At 34.9% G+C, this 25,276-nt stretch overlaps 1 protein-coding gene across 1 annotated transcript in view; it reads left to right on the top strand.

The window, feature by feature from the left end:
• The window catches only part of DACH1 (dachshund family transcription factor 1), a 443,609-nt gene that overhangs the window by 306,738 nt on the left and 111,595 nt on the right, over positions 1-25,276 (top strand). Inside the window, exons 6-7 of the mRNA XM_040487387.1 lie at positions 15,191-15,326; positions 18,687-18,821. Of these exons, the coding sequence (XP_040343321.1) occupies positions 15,191-15,326; positions 18,687-18,821 (271 nt within the window). The remainder of the gene's footprint in view (positions 1-15,190; positions 15,327-18,686; positions 18,822-25,276) is intronic.

Here is a 25,276-nt window from a genome sequence, read left to right on the forward strand (position 1 = left end):
GTCACCATACAACACTATTACAGTATCATTGACTGTATTCCCTATGCTGTGCCTTTTATTCTGTGAGTTATTCATTTCATAACTTGAAGCCTATTCTTTAGATACTTTTGAGTATTAACATTCTAAACTCTCATACTATTTATACAATCCTTGTATCATTTCCAAATTGTAAAAGGATATATTACTTGTATTACTTTAAATCACTGAGGAAAATAAACAGTATAAATCAAGAGATCAATTCCTCTTGTCATTAGAGAATTCCTAATAGGCTGAAATGTTCTACTAATTGATTCTCTTTAGGTATCATTCATCAAGTAACCCCAAATCTCCCTGAATGAATCAATATTTTTCTCACATTTTATTTAATAAATTCACACTGATATCATAAGGACTTAGAAAAAATGGTTCTTGTTGAAAACAATTGAAAAAAAGAAAAGCAGTGTATTTTAGTGGTTTAAAACATAGATTATGGTGGAAGAATTCTTGGGTTTATATTCCATTTCTACTACTTCTTAGTCATGTGACCTCAGACAAGTTACTTAATATCTCTTTGTTTGCTTTTCTGTACAATGGGCTAATGACCCCTTTACTTATTCAGGTCGCCATACTGATTACATTAGTGTTTACAACATCTTTCAAAGGTTTTGTACACTGACATTGTCTTCTCCCATTATTTTCTCCCCAAATATTCACAATCATTTGTTTAAAAATAAGTTCTAGAATCTTATAAGAGATTCATGTCAAGCTTTTGAAATAGAATCATAATTGTATAGTAAGAATTTTCTCTCTTTCCTGTGCAAGCTTCTTCACCTGACAAAAGTGCTGCATTTTACTTTGGGTGAATTCTGCAGTGCATTGGTATAGAAAGCTAATTTTTAAATGCATTTGTTTTCAGATTTAATTTTTTTCAGGGATAGTATAGAATTGAGATTGAGGAATTTGGCAACATTCAAATTATTCTACATCTTTGAATAAACATCTTTCTCTCATGCTACATTACGGCGGTTTCTGAGGACAAGGAATATGATTTAGATTTGTTAGTTTTCTCCACTGACCATTGACTCCTCTTGACTATATGTGTGTGTATATGTGTGTGAAAGAAAGGCAGAGAGAGAGAGAGAGAGAGATAAGCAGAGACACTTTATGACATTCTCATTTAAAGAATTAAAGATTGAAAAAACTTAAATTCAAGTAAAATTTTGATCCCTAATAATTTCCTTTAAAGCAGGTCCTTAAATAACTATATTAGTAAATAGGACTTTATGTGCATGAAAGTTTAAAATGTTTAAATATTATAAAAACTAGAACCAGAGTGACCTGATTCTCAAAGTACATGAAAATCCTAGAGCAATGTCATGTCCCCCATGTTTGTTTAGAATAGCTTATTTTGGGGCAATCATAAATAACACTAGATGTGTGCATTACTTTTAGACATTTTTTCACACACAAAAAACGATTTCATATAATTTTTACTTGGACTTAGAGAAATAGTTAAGTACATTCTCTTAATGTTTATTTGGGTGTTGATATTAAATGTGAAGAAGATGCTTACAACAAAAGTATTAAAATGCAACCACCACTAAATATACCCTACATCAATGTATTTAAACAAATCGTATATGTTTAAATCAATACGTTTGTAATGCTAAAAAATAAATTCATGGTTCACCTTTGAATTCTAGGGAATTGATTCTTTTAAAGGACAAAAGCAAAGGATAAAGGGGTGAAATCAAGCATTTTCCTGACTTTCCCCATACAGACTGTTCCCAGGGATCATCATTAATTCACTAGGGGAACTTTTCTGTTCATCTAAATTTTCTGGCCAAAAAAAAAAAAAAAAAAGAATAAGGAATGGTATAGTTGGAATGTCACCAAATTACCAGTGCTAATGAAGTGGAGTCTAGACCATGATCATCAGTGGGGGCTGGCATCATAAAATGCAGCCAAGCAGACGTTATGTGTTTCTGATGGAGGCATGCAACATCATCTATGAAGAAGTCTCACTGCAAACTCAACTTAAATCAAGCATCCATACTTAACTATGTAGGACATTTAGGGGACTGAGGGACCTAGAGATGAATGACACCCTTACAGAACTGCATAGGACCAGTTCAGTGTGGTGGTGGCCTCTAACAACATACACAGTGCCTTAACTGGATAGAAATTGGGTTTAAATATTTGTCATGCACAGAGAGAATGATGCCAGTTAATAAATGGCAGCGACGGCCAAGTTAGAAACTTACCTTTTTTCTCTTTCTCTCCTCCCTCTGTTCCCCCTTCCTTGAGTGTGTGAAAAGAGGAAGTCCTATCTTTTGATTAAGATGATAGTATTTATTATTACATAGGGATGGATTATAATCCCTGAGCCAAGACTATATGTGGTTGTTTGAAGTAACTGTAGGACTTTATATATTAAAAAACAGTAATCTGAAATTATGAGGATACCTGAATTTTCATGCAGATGAGGGAAGACATATAGTCCCCTACCACCACTGAATAAGTTCGAAGAGACAGTGGAATAAAACTAAGTTGTTTATGATTACACTCATGGATTCTACCAGTTTTACATTTAGAAACATTGAGTATTTCTTGTGTATCATCACAAAAACAAACAAAAAGAGCTACGTAAATATTCCTTGGAACCTCAATTTAGAATTCTGAGTCACGGAATTTTGATGGTGTCTGCCTGACAGACAGAAGGTAGAGACCAGCTGCAAGTATATTAGCATTGTTTACTGTGTCTTCCAGAACTACTTTGAAACATTTTTTCCTGAATCCAGAATCCTATTTCTACTATTTATTTTGTCTGATAATTTTTCCAGAGCAAGGAAATTTAGATGTCACACTTCATCACTGTGCATATATGGTTCTGGACTCCACTAACAACATTTACCGCTTAAGATACACGCTCCATGAGGGAAAGGATTTTCATCAGTTCTGCTTAGTTGTATACATAAGACCAGAGCCTAGGACACTGGCACATATTAGATGTTCAGTAAATGTTCTTTGAATAAATGAATAGGTCTGAGTTGTCTTAAATCTCAGGAGTTTGGGTTATAAAGTGCTAGTCAAGTTCAATTTTGTAAGTTAAAAGTTACATCATGATAACATTTAATGTTAGAACTATCCTCTCTCCACTTCTATAACATATTCAGTGATGGAATCTCTAACTGATAAACATATGAAAATCCAGATAATTAAAAAGGGAGCAACATGAAGCTAAATGAAATAATCCTTTAGAGAAATGAATTGTGAGTGGGTTGTGATTATTTAGACTTACATTAAGAAAATATTTTCAGTTGATATAATGCATTTTGTGATAGACAGGAGGCAGCTGTGGTAATGTAATTTTTAAATATTCAATTGCCCCATGTGTAATACTGAGCATTTTATACTTTTTGTTTTAGAATTTTGGAATACACTATTTTGAATTCAACCTTTGATTCTGAATTATCTTGGAGACTAATACTTCTTGCTCTACCCAGAAACAATAAATGCAGCTTTTTCTTTATTGTTATTCTGCTACCATTAGTTTATTAGTATGACCTTTTTTTGGTGTGTGAGAGGGTATTCCTCTTAAATTCTCATTTATTATTGTGGCTGGTTTTATAAAGATGGAACATTGCAAAGGATTGTGTTTTATTGATTGGTGGAGTTATGATGTAGGACTATAAAGCAGCGTGTTGAAGTATTAAATTAAATATTCTTCCTCTTTGTCCTACTTCAGGCCCATCTTGGAGGTTAAAGGGTATTACACAAATGAAATGATAAATCCAGTTTACATAGTTTTCCTATAGACATTGAACTGCTTCTTTCTTATTATGTCTGAATAAAACTCATTATCTATTTTGTTTCAGTAATAATTATGAGATTCTCTCCTAAGCAATTCTTTACGGTCTCCATTATTCTCCATCTTATAGCATACTCTGGAAAGGCAAGCATATAAATATGATAAAAGAATTAAGCTGTTGAAATAAATTAATTTATTGTGCAACAATGTATTCAAATCTTACTTGCTCAGTGGATTTTACTTTAATGAAATTCTTCAAAGAACAATACATCATGTTCCAAAGATTGAAATTATACATTAAGTGAAATGACTGAATATGTTGTGTCTCAATTTACAGAAAGTTTCAATTGAATACTTAGCTTTTAAATAATAAAAATTTGCATAAATTAAAATATTTTCTTTAAATCAAAGTATTAAGTATTGTCTTTGTATCCTTTGTTCTTAGAGAAACAATTATAATTAAAGTAAAAATAAGCTAAAGCTAAATTAAATACAATTTCACCTACATTTTCTAAGCCTTCAATTATGCTTTTAAGGTGTATTTTACATTAGATTTAACCCAGTTTATTTTTTACCTAGTTTAGTATATGATGTTTAGAGTATTTTGAATGTATAAATGAATAAGTGAATAATGCATGAATGAAAGGAATATCAAGGAAAGCTTTGACAGTTAAATATGTGGACTAATGAAATAATTTTTATACTTATGTGGAAAATAAAATAAATAATTATTTTTAATGGCATAAGTATTGTTGCCAAAATTTTATGCATTAAGTGTTTAAGTATTTTATGAGTTAAATATCTCAGGAAAAAAATCAGTGTCTCATGCTTTCCATTAGCACCAGTATGAAATCTATTATGAGGAAACTCAGACTTGCAAAATGACTTTAGAGGGAATGATTTATTTCAAGATTGCACTTTATCTCTGTGCATCCAAACATGTGCCACTGCATATATGATCACTTACATAATTGTTATGAGAAATATTAAACCATATTGATGAATTAACATTGTCAAAGTGACTTTTTGAAGAAAATAGAATGGTTAGTTTATAAAATTTTAGTTTCAGCAAAGAAAAATATAGAGTGTTCTTGGGGTGCCTGGGTGGCTTAGTCAGTTAAGCATCTGACCCTTCATTTCAGCTCAGGTCACCATCTCATGGTTCATGAGTTCGAGCCCTGCATCAGGTTCTGCGCTGGCAGTGTGGAGCCTGCTTGGGATTCTGTCTGCCTCTCTGCCCCTCTCCCATTAGCTCTCTAAATAAATAAATAAATAAATAAACAAACAAACAAACAAACAAACATAATATATACATATATATTATAATGTTTATATGTATAAGGATAATATATAATGATATAATGATTATATATTATAATATATAATGATAATATGTATATTATCATTATATAATATATTAATATATTATACATAATATAATATATTATATAATTATAATATAATAATATAATATCTATGTGTATATATATACACACCCATGTATATATACATATATATATACACACCCATGTATATATATATACTGTTCTTTTTCAAATACATACCATGTACTTTTGTGTGTGAGAGCCAGACATATGAGGAATTGACCTTTAAAGTCTAGACAAATTTGTGTTCTCTTTATTAGAATTCTTAGAAATCAAGATTAGACTCCTTTTAGTGTATCTCTGGTCATTTATGCAGTTAGCTGTAGCATAACTTATTAATACATTTATACAGACTATAAATGAATTGTATACAGTATTATACATAAAGGATTAAGAATGCTTTTTCCAAGATATATCTGAATAGCTACTGGAAGGACACATTAAGTACAGTGTTGTTTCAAGCAGTTAAGTACATGACCTTATTGCCATTTGGGGGAGGGGAGAGGGTAACAAACTGTGGGATATTTGTGCAGTTGAATATATTCAACAGTAGAAAAGAGTAAATTAATGACACATGCAATATCAGGGATGAATCTCAAAGACCATTTTGTTGTGAAGAAGCCAGAAACAAAGAATTTACTGTATGATTTCATTTTTATGAAATTCTAGAACCAGAAAATCTACTCTATGGTGATAGAATTCAGAAAGTAGTTGTTTATGAGAATCAGAGGAATTGACTGGAAAAGGGCATGAGAAATCTTTCTGGGGTTATGGGAATGTTCTAGATCTTGACAGAACTCATTAAACTGGACACATAATAAATGTATAGTTTGCGTCATAATTTAGGGTAGGAGTGAATGTTAAAAAGAAAAGGATTTATAATTGCAATTAGAAGATAGGAAGTAACTTTCAGCATCCAGTTATGAATTCTCTATTCTTTTAAATCATGTATCTTTTTGTTTTTTAGAAACTTAGGTTATTTGTTTGCCGTGTGGACTAAAGACCTCAGGTCATTTAGTAGTATACCTTCTTTGATTTTTTTAGTTTGGAAAAATAACTGATAAGTTCATTTTTGTGTTATTTGAGACATAGATTTAAAAATAGTTTGAATTTTTTTAATGGTTTATTATTTATTTTTGAGACAGAGAGAGGGGCAGAGAGAAAGGGAGACACAGAATCCAAAGCAGGCTCCAGATGCTGAGCTGTCAGCACAGAGCCTGATGCGGGGCTCAAACTTACAAGCTGTGCGATCATGACCTGAGCAGAAGTCAGACGCTTAACTGGCTGAGCCACCCAGGTGCCCCAATTCCAAAATATTTTCACCCCCAAATTGCACAGTTGGATACCACCTTATATTGGTATCCCTTAGTATAACGAATGTATGATGTGTCATAAACTTCCCTAAACAAGCTAATTGTAAATATTAATATTGAGGGGTTATGTCTTCCTCTTTCCTCTCTTCTGCCCCACTTCTCTCTCTCATTTGCTTATTTTCGGTCTTTCAAATGCAACCCCATGTGACTCGGGTAGGACACTATATTGTGTCAGGTTTACATTTACCTACATACCAGTTTTGCTGTTTGTAGAAAATAGAGCACTTAACCTCTAATCAATTAAGGTAAAGGGCTAGTGTTATATAATATTGATACTACATCTCTCCTGTGGGAGGTTTTAATTGTCCTTTACAGAAACCAACCCACACACTTTAGATTAGTCCAAAAGCTCCTAAAGTTCAAAATGTTATCTTTACAACAAGATTCTAATATGCATTGAAATTCTTGAAAGATTTTAGTTGTTGTTGTTGTTGTTGTTTCTCTTTTCCTTTGTTTTGGCTACAGTATTGAGAGACCTCTCAAATCTTCGGTCATGAAGTTTCTTATGGGACTACTTCTTTTATTCCATGAAATATATATAATGGGAAACTGGTTTAGGCATGAATTTTGGAAGAGGGCTTGGTCATTTTTTCTGGTTATTTTCGTTTTCTTTGTCATGCTTTTTCAAAAATTAAGACTTCGCATATATGTGGAAGATGTTTATCAACAATGTTCAGGACTGAAAAATTAAACAGGAATGAGACCAGCAGTGCTCACTTTTTTTTTTTAATTTTTTTTTAATTTATATATGAAATTTATTGTCAAATTGGTTTCCATACAACACCCAGTGCTCATCCCAAAAGGTGCCCTCCTCAATACCCATCACCCACCCTCTCCTCCCTCCCACCCCCCATCAACCCTCAGTTTGCTCTCAGTTCTCAACAGTCTCTTCTACTTTGGCTCTCTCCCACTCTAACCTCTTTTTTTTTTTTTTTTCCTTCCCCTCCCCCATGGGTTCCTGTTAAGTTTCTCAGGATCCACATAAGAGTGAAACCATATGGTATCTGTCGTTCTCTGTATGGCTTATTTCACTTAGCATCACACTCTCCAGCTCCATCCACGTTGCTACAAAAGGCCATATTTCATTTTTTTTCATTGCCACGTAGTATTCCATAGTGTATATAAACCACAATTTCTTTATCCATTCATCAGTTCATGGACATTTAGGCTCTTTCCATAATTTGGCTATTGTTGAGAGTGCTGCTATGAACATTGGGGTACAAGTGCCCCTATGTATCAGTACTCCTGTGTCCCTTGGATAAATTCCTAGCAGTGCTATTGCTGGGTCATAGGGTAGGTCTATTTTTAATTTTCTGAGGAACCTCCACACTGCTTTCCAGAGCGGCTGCACCAATTTGCATTCCCACCAACAGTGCAAGAGGGTTCCCGTTTCTCCACATCCTCTCCAGCATCTATAGTCTCCTGATTTGTTCATTTTGGCCACTCTGACTGGCGTGAGGTGATACCTGAGTGTGGTTTTGATTTGTATTTCCCTGATAAGGAGCGACGCTGAACATCTTTTCATGCGCTTGTCGGCCATCCGGATGTCTTCTTTAGAGAAGTGTCTATTCATGTTTTCTGCCCATTTCTTCACTGGGTTATTTGCTTTTCGGGTGTGGAGTTTGGTGAGCTCTTTATAGATTTTGGATACTAGCCCTTTGTCCGATATGTCATTTGCAAATATCTTTTCCCATTCCGTTGGTTGCCTTTTAGTTTTGTTGGTTGTTTCCTTTGCTGTGCAGAAGCTTTTTATCTTCATAAGGTCCCAGTAATTCACTTTTGTTTTTAATTCCCTTGCCTTTGGGGATGTGTCGAGTAAGAGATTGCTACGGCTGAGGTCAGAGAGGTCTTTTCCTGCTTTCTCCTCTAAGGTTTTGATGGTTTCCTGTCTCACATTCAGGTCCTTGATCCATTTTGAGTTTATTTTTGTGAATGGTGTGAGAAAGTGGTCTAGTTTCAACCTTCTGCATGTTGCTGTCCAGTTCTCCCAGCACCATTTGTTAAAGAGACTGTCTTTTTTCCATTGGATGTTCTTTCCTGCTTTGTCAAAGATGAGTTGGCCATACATTTGTGGGTCTAGTTCTGGGGTTTCTATTCTATTCCATTGGTCTATGTGTCTGTTTTTGTGCCAATACCATGCTGTCTTGATGATGACAGCTTTGTAGTAGAGGCTAAAGTCTGGGATTGTGATGCCTCCTGCTTTGGTCTTCTTCTTCAAAATTACTTTGGCTATTCGGGGCCTTTTGTGGTTCCATATGAATTTTAGGATTGCTTGTTCTAGTTTCGAGAAGAATGCTGGTGCAATTTTGATTGGGATTGCATTGAATGTGTAGATAGCTTTGGGTAGTATTGACATTTTGACAATATTTATTCTTCCAATCCATGAGCAGGGAATGTCTTTCCATTTCTTTAAATCTTCTTCAATTACCTTCATAAGCTTTCTATAATTTTCAGCATACAGATCCTTTACATCTTTGGTTAGATTTATTCCTAGGTATTTTATGCTTCCTGGTGCAATTGTGAATGGGATCAGTTTCTTTATTTGTCTTTCTGTTGCTTCATTGTTAGTGTATAAGAATGCAACTGATTTCTGTACATTGATTTTGTATCCTGCAACTTTGCTGAATTCATGTATCAGTTCTAGCAGACTTTTGGTGGAGTCTGTTGGATTTTCCATGTATAATATCATGTCATCTGCAAAAAGCGAAAGCTTGACTTTATCTTTGCCAATTTTGATGCCTTTGATTTCCTTTTGTTGTCTGATTGCTGATGCTAGAACTTCCAGCACTATGTTAAACAACAGCGGTGAGAGTGGGCATCCCTGTCGTGTTCCTGATCTCAGGGAAAAAGCTCTCAGTTTTTCCCCGTTGAGGATGATGTTAGCTGTGGGCTTTTCATAAATGGCTTTGATGATCTTTAAGTATGTTCCTTCTATCCCGACTTTCTCAAGGGTTTTTATTAAGAAAGGGTGCTGGATTGTGTCAAAGGCCTTTTCTGCATCGATTGACAGGATCATATGGTTCTTCTCTTTTTTTTTGTTAATATGATGTATCACGTTGATTGATTTGCGAATGTTGAACCAGCCCTGCATCCCAGGAATGAATCCCACTTGATCATGGTGAACAATTCTTTTTATATGCCATTGAATTCGATTTGCTAGTATCTTATTGAGAATTTTGGCATCCATATTCATCAGGGATATTGGCCTGTAGTTCTCTTTTTTGACTGGGTCTCTGTCTGGTTTAGGAATCAAAGTAATACTGGCTTCATAGAATGAGTCTGGAAGTTTTCCTTCCCTTTCTATTTCTTGGAATAGCTTGAGAAGGATAGGTATTATCTCTGCTTTAAACATCTGGTAGAACTCCCGTGGGAAGCCATCTGGTCCTGGACTCTTATTTGTTGGGAGATTTTTGATAACCGATTCAATTTCTTCGCTGGTGATGGGTCTGTTCAAGCTTTCTATTTCCTCCTGATTGAGTTTTGGAAGAGTGTGGGTGTTCAGGAATTTGTCCATTTCTTCCAGGTTGTCCAATTTGTTGGCATATAATTTTTCATAGTATTCCCTGATAATTGTTTGTATCTCTGAGGGATTGGTTGTAATCATTCCATTTTCATTCATGATTTTATCTATTTGGGTCATCTCCCTTTTCTTTTTGAGAAGCCTGGCTAGAGGTTTGTCAATTTTGTTTATTTTTTCAAAAAACCAACTCTTGGTTTTGTTGATCTGCTCTACAGTTTTTTTAGATTCTCTATTGTTTATTTCTGCTCTGATCTTTATGATTTCTCTTCTTCTGCTGGGTTTAGGCTGCCTTTGCTGTTCTGCTTCTATTTCCTTTAGGTGTGCTGTTAGATTTTGTATTTGTGATTTTTCTTGTTTCTTGAGATAGGCCCGGATTGCAATGTATTTTCCTCTCAGGACTGCCTTCGCTGCGTCCCAAAGCGTTTGGATTGTTGTATTTTCATTTTCGTTTGTTTCCATATATTTTTAAATTTCTTCTCTAATTGCCTGGTTGACCCACTCATTCGTTAGTAGGGTGTTCTTTAACCTCCATGCTTTTGGAGGTTTTCCAGACTTTTTCCTGTGGTTGATTTCAAGCTTCATAGCATTGTGGTCTGAAAGTATGCATGGTATGATTTCAATTCTTGTAAACTTATGAAGGGCTGTTTTGTGACCCAGTATATGATCTATCTTGGAGAATGTTCAATGTGCACTCGAGAAGAAAGTATATTCTGTTGCTTTGGGATGCAGAGTTCTAGATATATCTGTCAAGTCCATCTGATCCAATGTCTCATTCAGGTCCCTTGTTTCTTTATTGACCGTGTGTCTAGATGATCTATCCATTTCTGTAAGTGGGGTGTTAACGTCCCCTGCAATTACCACATTCTTCTCAATAAGGTTGCTTATGTTTTTGAGTAATTGTTTTATATATTTGGGCGCTCCGGTATTCGGCGCATAGACATTTATAATTGTTAGCTCTTCCTGATGGATAGACCCTGTCACTATTATATAATGTCCTTCTTCATCTCTTGTTACAGCCTTTAATTTAAAGTCTAGTTTGTCTGATATAAGTATGGCTACTCCAGCTTTCTTTTGGCTTCCAGTAGCATGATAAATAGTTCTCCATCCCCTCACTCTCAATCTAAAGGTGTCCTCAGGTCTAAAATGAGTCTCTTGTAGACAGCAAATAGATGGGTCTTGTTTTTTTATCCATTCTGATACCCTATGTCTTTTGGTTGGCGCATTTAATCCATTTATATTCAGTGTTATTATAGAAAGATATGGGTTTAGAGTCATTGTGATGTCTGTATGTTTTATGCTTGTAGTGATGTCTCTGGTACTTTGTCTCACAGGGTCCCCCTTAGGATCTCTTGTAGGGCTGGTTTAGTGGTGACAAATTCCTTCAGTTTTTGTTTGTTTGGGAAGACCTTTATCTCTCCTTCTATTCTAAATGACAGACTTGCTGGATAAAGGATTCTCGGCTGCATATTTTTTCTGTCTAGCACACTGAAAATCTCGTGCCAATTCTTTCCGGCCTGCCAAGTTTCAAAAGAGAGATCAGTCACGAGTCTTATAGGTCTCCCTTTATATGTGAGGGCACGTTTACCCCTTGCTGCTTTCAGAATTTTCTCTTTATCCTTGTATTTTGCCAGTTTCACTATGATATGTCGTGCAGATCGATTCAAGTTACGTCTGAAGGGAGTTCTCTGTGCCTCTTGGATTTCAATCCCTTTTTCCTTCCCCACTTCAGGGAAGTTCTCAGCTATGATTTCTTCAAGTACCCCTTCAGCACCTTTCCCTCTCTCTTCCTCCTCTGGGATACCAATGATGCGTATATTATTTCTTTTTAGTGTATCACTTATTTCTCTAATTTTCCCCTCATACTCCTGGATTTTTTTATCTCTCTTTTTCTCAGCTTCCTCTTTTTCCATAACTTTATCTTCTAGTTCACCTATTCTCTCCTCTGCCTCTTCAATCCGAGCCGTGGTGGTTTCCATTTTGTTATGCATTTCGTTTAAAGCGTTTTTCAGCTCCTCGTGACTGTTCCTTAGTCCCTTGATCTCTGTAGCAAGAGATTCTCTGCTGTCAGCTATACTGTTTCAAGCCCAGCGATTAATTTTATGACTATTATTCTAAATTCACTTTCTGTTATATTATTTAAATCCTTTTTGATCAGCTCATTAGCTGTTGTTATTTCCTGGAGATTCTTCTGAGGGGAATTCTTCCGCTTGGTCATTTTGGATAGTCCCTGGCGTGGTGAGGACCTGCAGGGCACTTCCCCTGTGCTGTGGTGTATAACTGGAGTTGGTGGGTGGAGCCGCAGTCAGACCTGATGTCTGCCCCCAGCCCACCGCTGGGGCCACAGTCAGACTGGTGCGTGCCTTCTCTTCCCCTCTCCTAGGGGTGGGATTCACTGTGGGGTGGCGTGGCCCGTCTGGGCTACTTGCACACTGCCAGGCTTGTGATGCTGGGGATCTGGCATCTTAGCTGGGGTGGGTATGCAAGGTGCACAGGGGCAGGAGGGGCAGGCTTAGCTTGCTTCTCCTTAGGTGATCCACTTCAGGAGGGGCCCTGTGGCAGCAGGAGGGAGTCAGATCCGCTGCCGGAGGTTTGGCTCCGCAGAAGCGCAGAGTTGGGTGTTTGCGCGGAGGGAGCAAGTTCCCTGGCAGGAACTGGTTCTCTTTGGGATTTTGGCTGGGGGATGGGCGGGGGAGATGGCCCTGGCGAGCGCCTTTGTTCCCCACCAAACTGAGCTCTGTCGTCCGGGGGCTCAGCAGCTTTCCCTCCCTTTGTCCTCCAGCCTTCCCGCTTTCTGAGCAGAGCTGTTAACTTATGACCTCCCAGCCGCTAAGTCGCGCTTGCTGTCGGAACACAGTCCGTCAGGCCCCTCCGCTTTTTGCAAGCCAGACTCGGGGGCTCTGCTTGGCCGGCGAGCCGCCCCTCCGCCCCGGCTCCCTCCCGCCAGTCCGTGGAGCGCGCACCGCCTCGCCGCCCTTCCTACCCTCTTCCGTGGGCCTCTCGTCTGCGCTTGGCTCCGGCGACTCCGTTCTGCTAATCCTCTGGTGTTTTTCTGGGTTATTTAGGCAGGTGTAGGTGGAATCTAAGTGATCAGCAGGACGCGCGGTGAGCCCAGCGTCCTCCTATGCCGCCATCTTCCCTCTCTCCATCAGTGCTCACTTTTAAATGCATATTAAAATCACCTGGAGTCTTAAAAATATACTGATGTCTGGGCTCTACTTCTGATTCAGTGTATATAGCTGCTGTATCAAAGCACCATCAACTGGGTGGTTTAAAACAACGGAAATGTATACTTTCACATTCTAGAGGCCCGAAGTCTGCAATCAAGATGTCAGCATTGCCGTGCTTCCTCTGAGATCTAGGTAGAATTATTCCTTGTCTCTCCATAGCTTCTGGTGGTTGCTGGAAATCCTTGGCATTCTTAGTAACTCAGTTCTAAAGCCCAATTCTGCCTCTCTATTCATAGGACATTTTCTCTCATTTCTTCACAATATCTTCTTGTAAGGACACGGGTCATGTTGGATTAAAAGCCCACCCTACTTCTGTATGACCTCATTTTAACTAATACAGGTGCAAAAAAACTTCTTTTCAAACGAAGTCACATTCTTAGGTATTGGGGATCAGGACCGCACTCTTTTTGGGGACACAATTCATCCCCAAATCCTCAGTAAGCCAGAATCTCTGGGAGCAAAGCCCAGACATAGGCATGTTTAAGAACTTCCCAGGTGATTCTAATGCAAAGCAGGAATGGGAACCATCCTAATGGGAATCTGACCAGACCAGTGGGGCCTCTGAGACCAAAGATATGCATGACCCTCATTCTCACTGGTCAGTTGACCTCTCACAAGTTAGTTATTTTAGAACTTTTTTTTTCTTTTATATTTTTTAAAGCCTGCTCTCTTAATATTTGCATTTTTGCACCTGAATAAGTATTTATTTATTTATTTAATTTTATTTATTACATATGTAGTTTGCTTTTAACCATTCAAATATTTATTAATTATGGAAAAGACAGTTCCTCAAGGCCTATGTGCCTTGATGTCTGAAGGTATAAATATATTACTGCTCAAAGAAGAAAATGTTAATAAGTAGGTATCTTATTTAATCTGTAACACCATAATAGTTCATTGGAGGCAGTTATATGATATATTTGCACATTAGTTTAAGGGGGAAGGCTCAGGGCTTGGCAGGGGGGATATGGAATGGGATGTGTTAACAAAATAGTAGCAGGAAATACAATACCAAGTTTCCCTGGGCTACAACTAATATGTATTTCATGAATTTCCCCTAATACATATATGTGGTTGAATTGGAGCTAAGAGAAGGGGGTAGTCTGAAAATTATTTGAATCAAACAAAATTATTCCAATGTTAAATAATAATCGATTTCCATGATGCCTTAAAATGTGACCATCCAAGTGTGTCCAGAGCAGTGCCATGATGAAATAGCTGTGAATAACTCCTCTGGTATTGTTATTATGGTCTGTCACATTGATAATTTGTATGCTAAATGATCCTTAGACACTGCTGAAGCGATAGAATCTAGGGATTTCTTTAAATTGATAATTGTCTAGAATTGAAACCTGCTTTGTTCTGTTATTTTGTGTTGTCTAATAGGCTATGAAATGGTTGTCTTTTGGGGCACCTGGGTGGCTCAGTCTTTTAAGCATCGGACTCTTGATTTAGGCTCAGGTCATGATCACGGGGGTCATGGGGTGAAGCCCCATGTTGGGCTCCATGCTGACAGTGTGGAGCCTGCTTAGGATTATCTCTCTCCCTCTCTCTGTGTCCCTCCTCTTCCTCTCTCTCTCTGTCTCTCTCTCTCTCTCTCTCCCTCCCACTTGATGAGTAAGTAAGCTTAAAAAAATAAAAAATGAAAGGATTGCCTTCTTGGGCTCCTTTTTTATCCAAAGAGGGGATTGGCATCTGCTGATCTGCTTGCCTGTAGAACCAGTTTGCTAACTCGTCTTTCCCTACTTTGTCTATGTTCAAATGAAAGGTTAAAATGTCAGCGAAGGATGAATTTATTTCTGTACTGCATTAACGAAACTCAACACTCGCGAAGGAAGTCAAGTTCCTATGTATTTACCTCTTCTCTCTCCCGATTCTTTCCCGCGGTGCCCCAGGAGCGAGTCCCGGACAGCCCTTCGCCTGCACCCTCTCTGGAGGAGGGCCGGAGGCCTGGCAGCCACCCATCATCACACCGCAGCAGCAGCGTGTCCAGCTCCCCAGCACGGACCGAGAGCTCTTCTGACAGAATCCGTAGGTCTCATACTTCTACTTGTCACCATTTTAAACTTTATTAGGTGCAGCTGGCTTTTCTAATCAAAATGCCCTCATTCCAAATAGATCTCAGATGTATCATGTTCTGAAGCTCTGTAGCAATAGCCATCTCTCAAAATTATGTTTCCCAGTTTGCAATATCATGAGGTATGGTACTACATTAACAGGTTCTGATATAAACTCCCTCTCCTTGATGCCACACATAAAGATTTGAGCTATGAAACAGAGAAAGTAACCTTCCAGATTAGTTTCTGAAGTAAACACCTCCAGCTCGCAGGTAGCTAGTGGCTAAGTATATGGCTTAGGGATTATTCAACTTTATTCCTTTGTCCCCTCCCCCCCCCCCCCCACTTCTTGAAATTTATCCATTTTCAGAATTCACCCCTGCGTTGAGAAAAATATCCACAGAGAGAAATAAAAGTAAGTAACAGTCAAAACGATAGACTTAAAAAATTGGTTTGTCATTCTTATGACCACTGGATGGAAGAATTTTAAATTGTTTAAATTTTAGAATTTGAATTAGTAAGTCAATGATGCATATCATTGTCAGATATTATTATTAAATTCTAAAGAGCAGGGGCTCTATTGTATTTCATGATAACGTTTTTAGATATTTAACCAAGAAAATCAAGAGTAAAGTTAAAAATACCATTCAATGAACTGGTTATTTTGTATCTGTATTTTGTGTTAAGAATCTAATACTTTTCTTCCAATAAAATGAACATATTAACAGTGACTATATCGGTTGACAGAATCAATATCCATTGTATCCTTTCCAGGATTTAGTTAATTTGAAGGAATCATGTTTGTGGTATGAACTATATCTAATTACACATAACTTACTGAAGTTATTTGGTTGTTGAGAATATTTTTATAATAGGAAAAACATGTGCTACAAAGTGTCTTTATAAATCATAAAGAATGTTTGCATAAAGCAGAAATCCTTAATATGAATATTATTGAGATAGATAACAAATATTAGGTTAAATTGTATATAATACCATTATTTAAAAAGTAGTTAATTATTGATAATTATATAGTTCAACATAATTCTAAATATGAGTACTTGATTTGGCCTGTCTAGAACATATTTCCCTAATTTTGTAAGAGATGATAATCATTGTGTATTAATAAAAGTGAAAATATCATTTGATAACCATTCCAAATCAATGACATTTGCTGGGGCTGGCAAACTTTAATTCCCAAAGTTTGGTTTCGTTAAAACAATTTCTCATATAAAATATTTTCTGTGTGCTTATGTGCAGTGCTGACATTAGATTTTATGATGCATATTCATTTCATATTTTATGTTTTTATAAGATGTCGTCAGTGAAAAGGCACTGTCCTAGAGAAAGAAAAATATTTTTTCATGACACTTAAATGGAAATTATGGGCAGATAGGGAACGATTTGAAATAATTTTGTTATACATTCATGTTTTAAATTAATCATTGTATTCTTTTTTATTCTTGATAGAACAAGGGAGAAATTTTTGCATGCTTGGACTACCATGATTGTCCAAATGGAAATACGTACACATGCACACAAATGCATGCACACACACATATGCAAATACATGTTCACATATGTGCATATTTTAATGTGTTTTTTTGAAAATTAGACTAACAGACATTTAAAAAATAATACAAAAAATTCTTTCACACTCGTTACCCATATTCACCCAATCATCAGTGTCTCCGAAAGAGATATTGGCCTAATGACACTTTAATGTTCCTATCGTGGACATCATGATTCTTTACCTCACATACATCATTGTTTATGTTCTAGAAACAAGGAATTTCTCTTACATAACCACAGAGTATTGATCAAAATCAGGAAATTAAGATTATTATAGTGCCATTCTCTAAACTATAAATCTTTTTCAAATTTCACCAACTTTCCCACTATTATTGATTTTTATTTTTTTTCTCACTAGTATTTTTAGTAGCAAAAGATTTTCTTTACTGGTCCAAAAGCCAACCCAGGATCACGTGTTGCAACTGCTTGTCATATTCCTTTAGTCTCTTTTAATCTGGAGCCATTCCTCAGTCTTTTTTGTCTTTCAGTATCTTGATATTTTTTAAAGTATATAGGCCATTTATTTTGTAGAACTTCCCTCAGATTGGATGTTTTTGTTTTCTCATGATTAGACTTAAGTTATGAAATTTTGGCAAGGATCACAGAAGCATGATAGCATGTCGTTGGTGTATCATTCCAGGAGACATTTGTTTTTCCCATACTTGTCATAACTATCTCTTGGTTAAGGTGGTAAATACTAGATTTCTCTGCTGTAAAGTTACTCTTTTTTTTTAAACCTTTGTAAGTAATAAGTAACAATAATAAGTCTTGTGAGGAAACATACTAAGACTACATGGATATTATATTTTTCATCAAACTTTCACTCCACTCGTTTTAGAATCATCTGCTGAAGATTCTTCCTTCACACAATTATTGCTATGGTGATTTCCAAATGATAATTCCTAATATAGTTTTATGATATTTTCAAAAAAAATCTTATTTTTTCAGAGAAGGTAAGTTTTTTTTTTTTTTTTTTTTTTTTTTTACTTATTTGTTACAGTTTTATTAAATTACTAAAATTATGTGTCTACCATTTGGAGTACAATCTTTTATTATTGTTTTCTGCTATAGATTTTCTTTTTTTTTTTTTTACTTTAATAATATTTTATTTTTTTTTATTTATATATGAAATTTAAGTTTTTATGGAATATGTATTCATCCAACTAGGATTTTCATGGGCAATTTATTAAGAAATTTATTGACTGGATTTTGAAAATCATAAGGGTGTTTTGTTATCTACTTTATTATTTCAGCAGTTACAGGTTACTATCAATACTTCAAGAAAGCAATTATTATTTTTATTCATTCAGCCATTTAATAGATATTAATTGGGCACTTGTATATTCAAGTTTGAGTTCAAATCCAAATTTTAAAGAAGTACTTTGGTATCTATGAAACCTTGTGTTTTATTGACTAGTATAGATTATGAATATTGAAACAGTTATTTCAGTGCCTTATCTTGTTGAAAGCTAACAGCTTTTAGTGCTCATAGTGTTATGGCCATTCAAAAGTATTCCAGATATTAAAAATATTATATTCTTTGTGAAATAAAAATAAGATAAAATGTTTTCATTTCCACTATTTTTCTTATTCTTAAGATTATCATGGTTACCAATTCTCAGTATTCTTAGAGTTAGATTATAATACCAATTTAGACCATCATATTTTATTTACTTTTGAGTCCAAATGAGTTTAATTAATTTGTTTGAACATTGTGTGTTATGGTGTTTCTGTCTTTGTTCTTTTGTTTCGGGCTTGACAGCTGTCCATCAGAATGGGTTGTCCATGAACCAGATGCTGATGGGTTTATCACCAAACGTCCTCCCTGGGCCCAAAGAGGGAGATTTGGCTGGTCATGATATGGGACATGAATCGAAAAGGATGCATATTGAAAAAGGTAATATATGATTATGTGGCCTTGTTTTTCCTGTTCAACATGTGGACTAGATTTTAATCATAGAATGAGTGATTCAATCCCACAAAAGATGGCATATAAACATGTTAAAAACCTATAATATTAGGTAAATATTAAGCCTCTTCAGCAAAAAAGAAGTATGAATGAAAATCTGCTGTTTTTCCTTACATACAACAGGTAGGTGATAATTTACTTTCCAGTACCTTAAAATGTGGACAGTTTATTTTAATTGTTATCACTGAGTTTCCAAAGACCTACTATTTGTCTTTCTCAATGTTACTAGGGCCAATTGTCATTTTCCTTTACCTGATAGAGCTACAATAACATAGAAGCATTATTTTGAATATTTTTGGTTTCAAATATACGTGATCGTTGGATCAATGAGGAAATAGAAGTGAATCTTACCAAACAATGTACTAGTAGCATTTCAAAACTTAACAGAAGACCATGGGGGTAGGGGAAGGGAGAAAAAAAAAAAGTTACACAGAGGGAAGGAGGCAAACGGTAAGAGACTCTTAAAAACTAAGAATAAACTGAGGGTTGATGGTGGGGGTGGGAGGGAGGGGGAGGGGAAGGGGTTGATGGGCATTGAGGAGGACACCTATTGGGATGAGCACTGGGTGTTGTATGGAATCCAATTTGACAATAAATTTTGTATTAAAAAAATAAAAAATATTATATGTAACAAATAACAAAGCCCAGATTGTGTAAAGCTGAAAGTTTCCTATTTGTATTTCATTTGTATCACCCTAATCCATTTTCACAGGCAGATATTGGTATTTTCATGTCCTATTTCATAAAATACTTTCATGAAGAAATTTAAATATTATTTTGGCATGCATGTTAAAAATTTGTGCTAGAGGTGCAAATTTAGTGTTTCAAATAGTAAGGTTGAATTGTGATTATAAGAATTCTTCCACATCTTTTTCATCTTAATTTAATATTTTTAAATTTTATTAATATACTGGGTACTTTGACTATCTTTTGACATGAATACCAAATAATCAGCGTTATAAAAAGGATTAACTCTTTGGAAAACATAAAAACACCAAAAGCACAATTAGCTGTCAAAAAGGAAAATAAATAAAATTGGGTATTTAATGATCAAACAGAAAGAAATGATTAGAGAAAGACAAAGTTAGGGTGGGGCAACTTTTTAGAAAAAGACTATTCACAAAAAGTAAAAATGCTTATATGAAACTTTTTTCCATTCAACATAAAAACAGTCATGCTGAGCCTTTGGGGAGAAAGAGTACATTATTTCTACAAATTAGATTACCTGTGTGGGGTGCCTGGGTGGCTCAATAGGTTAAGCGTCTGACTTCAGCTCAGATCATGATCTCACACTCTGTGAGTTCGAGCTCCACGTCAGGCTCTGTGCTGACAGCTCAGAACCGGGAGCCTGCTTCAGATTCTGTGTCTCCCTCTCTCTCTGCCCCTCCCCTGATCATGCTCTGCCTCTCTCTGTCTCAAAAATAAATAAAAACATTTAAAAAAAATTTTAACAAAGATTATCTGCATTATGGAATGTCAGTGAGAAAATTATAATCTTTTCTAGGTGCCAATATGTCAAAATCTAGGCATAATTGAGAGCAGCATTAAGGCAACTTTTTAATTTTTCATTTTGAAATTTGATATCAAATGCTATTACTAAGCTAGATGGACTATATGCAATGCATCAGTGAGCTAGATGGTCTCTAAATATGTAATTCTATTTTTTTCACAAGCTCTTCTTTAGCAATGAATGAAAATATTTTATATATTGTACCTTACATATATTTTGACATATACCTTTTATATTTGATCAAAACCTATTTGTAGAAATATAAAAAAATAGCATCATGAGAAAATATAAAGCTTCATAGGAGATGTAAATTTTAAGTAAAAATATTTAAATATAAGAATTCATTGTATAAGTTAAGCAACCATTCTCCATCAGGGTTCTGTGAAAGAAGAAAGTCCTACGGAAAATGATTGAGTCATTCATTTCTCAATTTTCCCATGGATACTACATAGCTGATTTCACATGGAATGCATAAGGGGGAAGTTATTTTATGACATATAATAGATGTCTAGATATTAGGGCTTAATTTTTTTCCAGAACCTAATGGAGAAGGGCTGGGTGTAAAATATCAAAGCCCAAAGGTGGTAGTGAGAACACCACCAAAGGCATGATCAGTAACATGATTAGGATAGTGAGTTCCACTGGAATTTTTGGTAGACAGCTTTGTACAAACCGATACTTCAAGTTGAGTTTCCCTACTATTTCCATAACTATTTTTTTTATGAGTCATAAGTTATATCTTTTGCCTATTTTTAAATTATTATAATTTTACCACCATGGAGCCTTTCCTGAAATACCATACTGGGTTGATTGAGGGAGTCCACTTCTGGTTTTCCTATAGGCCTGCCCCAAAAATCTTCACTACAATATTTGCCTTGTTTTTTGGAAATTATTTTTTCATTGGTCTGCTCCAAATACAAGGCTATAAACTCCTTGGACTTATCTGTATATTACATTTTCTAGGCAATCTATGAATCCATACTGATCTGCGTTGAATCATTAGGAGATTCTAAGTGATAGTAAAAGAAAGTAAAAACAACTGTATATATTATACTCTTTAAGGAGTAATAGGATGGAAAAGGTATAATTATATAACTTCTAGAAGCTACATTTACATGAAATGGTAGAAGGTTCTGAAGATGATCTATACAAAAACTTTCTATATCATTAATGGTACTTCTTATCATATTGAAATTTTGCTGTCAGAATAAAGACCTTGACTATATGCCCAAGGTTTTCCAGTATTTTAATGTGTATTTTATAAAGGAAAATAAATGTTTATTTTAATATTCTTCGTAGGAATGGAAAACTACCATTGAACTCATGATTTCAAATGTAGGTATATGATCATAGAAATTGTGATTGATGTTAATACTATTATAATAAGTGTTTTATGTTGCTCTTTTTTTTATATATACTCTCTCACTTTTATCTAGTTTTCAGCATACTGAATTAATAGTAAATATTCATGGTTTTCCAGATTGATAGAGTCTACTAAATTAAAAATTGTTTTCTTTCATGACTACATTTATCATGTGCCTCATACTAGCCCTGTAACTTTCTTACTACACATATCTGTATTAAAACAAGTGACTTAATTTAGAGACATTTCTAGAGAAATTAATTATATGTTTGTGTCATTTTAGGCTCAAACTTCTATATGTAATTTGCTGCTTACCACTTTAAATCATTCAAAAGATAATAATTCTTTAGAAAACATTGATTTTAAAAATAGATACCAAAATTAATTTGTATGCTGAGAATCACTGTGGTCTAAAGTCTTAATCATCAGTAATATTTAAGCACTTTTAAATCTTCTTAATATTAAAAAACTATCAACTCCACTCTATTAGAATATTTAAGTCACCGTTAACTGAAGGTATTTAAATTCAGAAGTCGTAGCTGCTGAATAAATTCATTCCTTATTTTTAAAAATAAAAACGCTGGGCGCCTGGGTGGCGCAGTCGGTAAAGCGTCCGACTTCAGCCAGGTCACGATCTCGCGGTCCGTGAGTTCGAGCCCCGCGTCGGGCTCTGGGCTGATGGCTCAGAGCCTGGAGCCTGTTTCTGATTCTGTGTCTCCCTCTCTCTCTGCCCCTCCCCCGTTCATGCTCTGTCTCTCTCTGTCCCAAAAAAATAAATAAACGTTAAAAAAAAAAAAAAAAAAAAACGCTAATAAGTTTTTGAAACTTGGAAGAATGTAAAGTACATTCAAAATATAAATGTGAAAAACAGCTTGGTATAGTATATCAAGAAGTAATAGACATAATAATGTATCAGTCATCCCAAGTTTAAGGAGAAATCCTTTTGCTATTATAAACTTTGACTAAGATAAGGACTTTGTCAAAGATACGTGCTTAGGAAAACTGATAGAGCTCAGAACTCCAAAACCAATGTTATGTCTTCTGACTTTTACAGATTCCAGGTTCTATCAAGCTTTCTGGATTTTAAAATCATTGCTGATCTTTTCCCTCAGTCTAATTTCGTGGAATAGGCAGTAATAATTGATATTTGAATTGTATAAGCAGACTCATTGTTTCTTTATGTGGAAACTGTCTATTCCCTGCATATTTGTCCATTGATGCTAATGTACAATGTCACTGTCTCATACATAATTTGTTTCTTGTTTTTTCTCAAATCGCTGCTATTTTCAACACATTTTTTAGCATGTTTTATACCTTCATATTGTCTCATATGCATTTTTTATTATTATGAAATTTAATTTTTAAAATAAAAATTAAGTTGCATATATGCAAAAATCAAAATATGATACAGATAAGCTTATAGTATCAGTTTTCCCCAATTGTAGAAAACTTAAGCATGTATGGTTGAACTATTAAATATCTATTTACATTAATGTATTTCAGTCTTGGACTGAGTATGCCAAAATGACATAATGAATTGATAAATATTTACCAAATGCCAGAATAGTAAACCAGATGAAATGCAAAAACTTTCTCTGTCCCTTTTTCTCTCCTTTGTTGCTATATATTTTTACTTAATATGTATCCTTATTTTCCCTATACTTGAGTCTTTTCCCCTTATTTGTTTTCACAAAAAAACATGAAAACTTTCTTTTGTTGGTGACTCTTGAGGACTTTCTTTCATTGGTGACTCATGCCATTTTAGAAGCAGAAATAATTTAAGAAGCAGCAGGAAATACAGGGGATTTGCTTCAGGCCATAAAACATTTCTTTTGTGGCATATTTTGTTTGGTTGGCAATGCTCAAGATTTCCAATGGTTAGCATACTTGTATAAAAGGTTTCTTTTGGTGTTCTTAATTTAAGGACAGGGCACTAAAAGCAAAAAAGTAGTTAGCAACCTGGCCGTATGGGTATTTCCTCTTGTTAATGTTTTATTCTTAGCCTCCAACCATATAGATTATTTTCCTACAAAACATCTTTTTTAAAAAATGACTATGTCATCGCTTTTCTCAAGTTTGTGGAAATGATTTTTTTGAAGGGTATTTCGTTTTGCACATTTCTCAATGTTTAAAAATTCTAATTTTACTTGAATTAGGATTGAGTCTTCAAAAATAGCCTTCTTTTAAATTCTAGATCGACATCACACAAATTAATAGTAAATATTATTTTGTTTTACCCACATATATCACAAATCTTAACCTGTTAGTATCTCATGTTACTATATAGAAGTGTATAGAGTAAAAGCCCCTTTTCTATAGAAATTTCTGTATTTTGATAATGTTAAAGTACATAGGGCCTTGAGTATTTTCATTTTAAAATTCCAACAGTGTAACTTTTCCTTCACTTTCATTCTTAAGATAAAATTTCTCTTGGCATCTCTCAAAGCCTTTTATAAAATATTCTCTAAACACTTCCTAATGTGACTTTACCCTTCAGTTTCTAAGCCTGTGAGTTAAAGGTATTGAACTTAATAATGATACTTTTAATTCTGTGATTCATAATAGTAGGCAATACCAAATTTCTCTGAATTCCAGAGTTCTTTCTTAAGCAGATGGCAGATTGCACATGCAAAGTCAAACTTAGGTGAAATTTTATGAAGGCACTGGTTTACTATTTTATGAATTATAATTCGAGAAGCAGAACTTGCTGTAACACTTCAATAATAACTTAAGAATATCCTACTATGTGAATCCTATGACATACCTGTAATATAAAATATGGGTTTTAGTGTTTATTAGGTTTTTCTCTGTGCATCTTGCTGACGGTTCCGTCCCACTGAACTTTTAGGTTTCTCAAATATCTTCTGTCCTTTCCCAGATGATACAGTTTTTGTTTTTTTGGTTTTTGTTTTTGTTTGTTTGTTTGTTTTTACCTGGGATGTATATTCCTTTTATTCATTAGTGCTCAGCCCAAAACTCTTCTGGGCAAAAGCTGTATCTTCTCATCATCTTTGTATACCTAGCACAGAGTCTGTCATTAGTGGGAACAGTAAATTACCTTTCAGAGTTAAATGAGATAATACATGTCTGGAATTTTTGACCTATTTAAATATTCCATGAAGTTATTAGTAGTATCAAATTACTAATGGGTATATGGCTTGATTTGATAGATGAGAAACATACATGTTGTGAATCACTGAATTAGAATATTATCTGTTTACAATTAATAATATCATAGTTATTGTGATTTATGGTTCACCCTAAATAGGAATATTGAGGCCACAGTATCTTAGAAAATATTTTGATTTCATATGACAACATTGTAATAAGCACAGTTTTTGAAGGAAAAAAAGGAGTAAAGTATGTTAATCAGTTATTTTCTAAGTCAAAGATTGTGAAGATAATTGCCTGAATACATTTTTATGATATTAAAATGTTTTAATTTATTCAATACAATTTTACTGACCCTGAATTTATTTGATAAATGTATTGAGGAGAAGCAAATATGCT

Source organism: Herpailurus yagouaroundi, unplaced genomic scaffold, assembly GCF_014898765.1.
Source record: "Herpailurus yagouaroundi ecotype Mexico unplaced genomic scaffold, PumYag 164, whole genome shotgun sequence".
NCBI classification, from domain to species: domain Eukaryota; kingdom Metazoa; phylum Chordata; class Mammalia; order Carnivora; family Felidae; genus Herpailurus; species Herpailurus yagouaroundi.